Source organism: Sinocyclocheilus rhinocerous, unplaced genomic scaffold, assembly GCF_001515625.1.
Source record: "Sinocyclocheilus rhinocerous isolate Xijiao unplaced genomic scaffold, SAMN03320098_v1.1 scaffold540, whole genome shotgun sequence".
Classification (NCBI taxonomy): Eukaryota; Metazoa; Chordata; class Actinopteri; order Cypriniformes; family Cyprinidae; genus Sinocyclocheilus; species Sinocyclocheilus rhinocerous.
Window position 1 is genome coordinate 293535 of NW_015653461.1, and position 6618 is coordinate 300152.

General features: G+C 35.5%; 1 protein-coding gene across 1 annotated transcript in view; it reads right to left on the reverse strand.

Annotated features, from left to right (window-relative positions):
• Positions 1 to 6618, reverse strand: part of pepd (peptidase D) — a 78398-nt gene that overhangs the window by 39398 nt on the left and 32382 nt on the right. The window contains exon 9 of the mRNA XM_016522045.1: positions 1916 to 1962. Coding sequence (XP_016377531.1) covers positions 1916 to 1962 — 47 coding nt within the window. The remainder of the gene's footprint in view (positions 1 to 1915; positions 1963 to 6618) is intronic.

The window sequence follows — 6618 nt, forward strand, 5'->3', positions numbered from 1 at the left end:
TGCATGGCCTTCTGGAGGACACGGGCATCCGCAGGCCTACCAGGGTCCAGGTAACAACTCAAATAAACCCATGTTGGATTATTCAGTCTAAACCAGTGGTTCTCAAACTTCTTGAATTCAAAGACACGCCATTGTCCACAACAATATTCGAAGGCCCCCTAGACCTATTCTTGTTTTCAGATGGGTTTTAATCTTTGGGACCTCCTAGTTTTTGTAAATTACAATTAAAATAAAAATAATTTAATTTAATAAATATTAGAAGCTGAACTGTTCTTCAGGGATCCCACTCTTTTTAAAGGCAGAGTAAGTGATTTCTGGTAGCCAATGTTGATATTTGAAATCACCAAAACAAACACGCCCCTACCCCAAAAGGGTCTTGCCCCTATTTTGATCGCTCCGCCCCACATATACGTACGCAACCCAGGCCACGATTAGTTCTGTGAAACAAAGCAAAACCAATGTTACACCGTGTCTACGGATGTGAGCGGCGCGGCGCAAAAATTCCCGACAGAAAACTGCTGCCGGGTTCTGTTTATGACGTGCTGACACAAATTTCAAATGGTTTTCAACGGTCGTTTGATCGCGTCCAGTGTAGTCAGACTTTAGCTGTTGTAGACACGGTGTTACTCACCTATTGAGAAGAAACAAAGCAACCTCGGCGTCCGATCGCAGGCCTCCGCTCCTTGAGTTCTCTCCAGCACTGGAAAGCTGATCCAATATTTTACACGGGTCCTACTTCTTGCCTTATCTTTCCGCAGACGTTTTCCTCTTTTGTTTTTTTATCCGCCATCTCTATCTTTCTGTCGCTCGGCTCGGCTAATGTCCGTACCATGCACTGAACGCGCTCTCCTCCACATCACGAGTAGACACGCCCCTTATTGCTGATTGGCTACAAGTTTGTTTTGCGATTCGGCCCGAATCAGTTTTCTACAGTGTTTTTGAAAAATCACTTACTCTGCCTTTAAATGCCAGTTTACATTTTTTTAATGGAAAAATACAAACAATCAATTATTATCCGCATACGCCAAGCAGATTTTTTTAGGGTTATTAGTCTTAGACAAGTCAATGATTAGAAACAACATTAATTTTGCACGATGCATTTTTTTTGTGCAGTGTCAGATTAAAAAAAAAAAATCATAAAATTATCACTCATACACACAAATTTCTCATACATACAAATCACACATGATATCCATACCAACACAATCACACAAGTATAATTATATCATTTAAGTTCTATTGAAATTCAAAGAGAACAGGCTCCATAGGCCAAATGAGAAAATGATGTCAAAATAGTAAAAAAAAAAACTAAAAAAAAACCTTAAAAAATTAATAAATAAAAACAAGTAAAGAAAAGTAAGAAATGAGCATGAAATACTAAAATTCCAAAAACAGAATTTATTTATATTTAATAGAAACTTAAAATAATCTAAAATAGATCAACAGCAATAAACTATACAATTTCACTACAAAAAAACAAACAAACAAAAAAAAATAACACATGCTAAAGAGGTACTTACGTGCGCACACTCAAATGAATCCCACTTTAATTGTTTGTAAACCACATAATTTACATTAACCATCCAATCAAACCGTTCAAACCAATCTGGTTTTCAAAACAACAACACTAGACTGATAAAAAACAAATGGATGTTTTCGGATGTTAAAATATCTTGCCAAAACAGCACAGAAGTCTATGATGCACATTTGTTTGTGAGCAGGTTATGTAATAAAACCGTTACTTGGCTCGGTTCTCAGTGAGTGCAAACATGGGCTGATTCAGAGAGCGAGTTCATGGGAAAAGAGTGCGAGTTACATCATTAAGCAACACTTTAGGAGAGAGGATTTAATCAGGGCACAGGAGACACCGGCAGCGCAATCAATCAATCAAATCAATCAATTGATCAGTACTCACCTCTCCATCTCATACTCTTTCACGCCCGGCTTCACACGTTTCATCACCTACAAGGAAACACACACAGTAATCAGATAAGTGCGCTTTACAAAATATTCAATTAGTCATCCACCTCAGTCATCAGCCAAGGGCTTCCTTTCCCTCTCCAGATAAAGCCTAATAATCTCAATGAACTCTCGCCGGCAGTCGGAGCGCACAGACACAGACGAGAGCTGCACAACGGCTCTGAAAATGACCAGCAATTGCCTTCAAATTACAGAACGACTCATCCATTTGATGAGATAACAGTCATTTGCAGCGCGGCGGAGAGAAATGAGGGAGAGCGAGTGTCGAGGGCTGTTTGATGATTGTAGGTTAGGAAGCTTTTATTTCAATCGAGAATCATGAGTCACACTGTATAGCAGCGCGCTGAAGGATCCCCGGGAGATTGCGGAGATCAGGTTGATGTAGATAATGTTAGTATGTTGGGTGACAGAGGTAATATGATACTTGTAGGAATAAAACGTTGCTAGTATGTAGTATATACTGTACAAAAGTCTGCCGTCTGTAAGATTTTTTTTTTTTTAAAGAAATTAATATTTTTATTCAGCAAGGACTCATTAAATTGATTAAAAGTGACGAAAAAGATTTCCATATTTAAAAAAAAAAAAATGCTGTTTTTGAACTTTCTATGCAAAAGAATCCTGAAAAAAAGTGTCATGTTTCAGCAAAAATGAAAAATGTTTTTGGATGTTCATATAAATTATGCTGCAGTGTTTTGTTCCGCAAAGAACACCAAAAAAAGTCACTTTTTTTTCTCTACAAAAAAATGAACACTTTTATTCAACAAAAAGCAACAAGTTGATCAAAACTGAAAGGAAAGGCATTAATAATTTTACAAAAGATTTCTATTTCAAATAAATGCTTTTTTTAAAATAAGTCAAAACAAGCATGAAAGTATGCATCTGAATATTCTATTCATCAAAGAAGCCTTAAAAAATGAACCATGGCTTCCACAAAAATGAGAAAAAACATTGTGCAGTAATACTACTATAAACAATAATATTAATATATATTTTTATATTAACCAAATGATTCCTGAGCAGCAAATCAGCATATTAGAATGATTTCTGAAGGATCATGTGACACTGAAGACTGGAGTAATGATGCTGAAAATTCAGCTTTGATCACAGGAATAAATTACATTTACAATATATTCACACAGAAAACAGTTTTTTTTAATTGTAATATTTCGGAATTTTACAGTTTTTACTGTATTTTTGATCAAGTAAATGCAAGCAGAAGAGACTTCTTTCAAAAACATTAAAAAAAATTTACCTTTTGAATGGTAATTATCTCCTACTTGTTAGTAGCTTGTTTAATGTGTCATTTTAAATTGTAATAATATTTCTCAATATTATCATTTTTAATGTATCATTCTAAAAACAAGAGCAAACAATAAAGAGCAAAAGATGAGCACTTGACTTGTGCTGTGTTAGACAGTCACGGTCTCCTGAGAGTGATCAGGGATACAGGCATGTAAAAAAAAAAAAAACACGAAACACAGGACACACAAGTGACAAGAAACCCAACAGAATACATAAAGTAATTCAGTGCTGCAAGTAGAAATACAACTGAATTGTTCTAGGCTACAAAACAATCTATTAAAATAAAATGAATTCTGTTAGCACTATTCAGATGGGATTGGTTTTCTAAATGAGTTACAGTTACAAAATGTCATGTAATGCGTTCTTGAAGCTCAAACAGAAAAAAAAAAATGGTTCTAGCAACTTCATTGTTTTGGGTTCGATTATGAGGTGTGAACTAACAAAATGTAAACCTTGAATGCAATGTAAGTTGATTTGGATAAAGCATCTGCTATCTGCAACACATGCATGCACATGCACATGCAATTCTTTTATTATTTTTCATTGGAAAATGTGATGCTGCTTTCAGTAATGAGTTTCTATGGCAGCAAAGAAAACAGTAAACACTAGCTTAAAATTCAAATTGTTGAATCTGAAAATTGCACACAAAGTATGAGAAAGTTCTTAGATTTCTAGCAGAGAAACGGTAGGTAATAAGCAAGAAAAACTGACAAATGCAATTCTGATGGGTCTGAAATCACAAGGTCCATGTGGACATCCTATTAAACTAGTCACTCACATCTAAATAGGGCTAATGATGCTGTTTAAGATAAAATAAATAAATGCATGATTGATTAAGATAACAAATGTTATTTGAAGAAATATAAAACAGAACTATATCATGCATTTCTAAACTGATGCACAATATCATGACTTCAGTATCTCTTCAGATACGTGCATTTGGCATTATGCATCTATCCTGGGCGACTTGCAGCATATGAAAGCCAGGAATCGAACGGTTGACTCTGGCATGGCTAGTTGCATTCCCTACACGTCAATATAAATGCTTCAAACTACATTTGCATGTACATATAGTCCATTATTCATATCCGGGAGAATCAAAGGTCGTCCGCTCCTGTCAAACTCAATGAAACAGTAAAACTCTCTGGACTGGAGCTGAAATCTTAATCGCTGCTCGACTGAAACCGACCTTCGTCTCAGCTCTCCTCACCGCAAAGACAAAATCAGCATTTACAGTCATTTACATTTCAAACTAGCAAAACCTGCTGCTGTAAGCATCACTGACAGACCACGGCACATTCAGATGAATGCAAGTACAGGATCAGGTCACTTCACACCAAAAATAAAGATGGACATTATACACACGTTATATAGCATTTTGCTTAAAGAAACTAAAGCCTTGAAATTTTTAAGCATCAAAAAATTCTGCCGATTTGCAAAAAGGCCTAATATCATATATATTACATATAACCTTAATGCATTTCTCAAGATAACAAAAGCAGTAAAATGTTGAAAGCTTATTTTTTTTAATGACAAAAAGAAGTATTCAAACTGTATTATTTAACTTACAATCTGCAAAGTAACAGAAAAAGTGGAAATCAAGCATAAAGGCATAAAATAGTGAAAAAAAGTCAAAAAAAACAAAAAAACAATCATGTGTTTATGGTGTTTTTCTGCTGATTAAGGAAGAATATAAGACTCCTTCACTGTACAAATGGTTATCAAAAGCAAAAATGCTAGCAAATACATCATATTTTGTGGGAAAGTATGCAAATCTTCTATCACTATTTTTGGAATCGGCAACCTAAAATTAGTAAGAAACAGATATTGGGTTTCATTCAGCAAACATGATATGGTGGTGTAATGTGCGTTTTGGGGTGAAATTTCTCTCTGGAGACAGAAAGAGGAGAAAAATCATCCAGAATCTGTTCTGTTAGTCACAACCTCTGGCTGAGATCTTCTCCCAAACATCCCACCACATTAAATCGAGCCGACAAGCGTTTTAGGCCATGCATGAAACTAAGAATGAGCTAATTCATTTTTCTGACAACCTCTAAAATGTTCATTAACAAGATATGTTAATGGAGACAAAACTGAACCATGCATAAAAATAAAAAAAAAAGGACTAAGTGAAGTTGGAACGCTGCTTGGTTTTGAAGATTCTGATTTCAGTTAATGATAATTCTATTAATTCTGATTTCTATCAATGAATCTTTCTGTATTTTTGAGGAAGAAAGATGTTTGGAAATATTTTCCACTCTCATCTGTGCAAAAATAGAGACGTTCAAATCCAATAACGGAATGGAAAGTCATAAAAAATGGAAGTGATTCTGAATAAGAACTCAATTTGGATTCTCAACCCTCGTCTGAACGTGACCGTACAGTGAACCCCTCAAAATCCCTCGTTCCTCATTTCGACATTCAAAAAACAATTTGTTTCCATTGTGGCCGTGACTCATGACCCTCTTAAACTGAATATCCAGCAATAACAGAAGACGAGAGGTTACAGCCGCCAGACGTTTGTCTATATGAGCTCTGGCTAAGACTGGCACTTATGAAGACCTATGTGCGTTAATATGTGCCGAGGCCTTTATTGCTGGAAACGAGAGATCAAAAGAGCCTCAAAACATGTCCTTCAGACCCGGTCTGCCAAGGTCATTCTCCATTTGATGAGGTGCTGGGGCTATTTCCTTTAGATAACGCGAGGATAAACGTTCACTGCGCTTTTACAATGAGGCCTGCACACGTGGATGAATCCTGACCACAGCAGAATGAAATCAAATGGAAATCTTTGCATTTTATACAGTTTTAAAGGAATAGTTTACACCAGTATTATTATTTTTTTCAGTCTGTAATAGAAGTCTATTTTATAAATATAGAATATATAGAAATTTGTTCTTTGGATTTTGGAATCACAGGTAAATAAAGTAAATAATGACAGAAATGTTATGAAATATTCCTTATGGAGTGCAACAGTCAGGTTCCAGAAGTAAAAATGCTACTCATTTTCGCCATAGGGAAATTGATTTTTAATAATAACTTATAAATCTTTAAAGACAGACCCACTGTGAGCTCTGGGCTTATTAATTAATGGTATATGCTTTTGTTGAAGCAATCAGTTCGCATTATTTCAAGTTACGTTTTAAATCATCGTGTTTAATAGTAGAATTTGTGGTTAAAAACTACATTACCCATGATGCTGTACAGAAAATGCCAACCAATGAGAGAGTTGCATCTAGCAACAGAGCTCCGCCCACTCCACTCAGTCTCCTCCTACTCTCTCAAAACACTTAAATATTTGATAAATGTGCATATTTTGCAATAAACGTGGCTTCT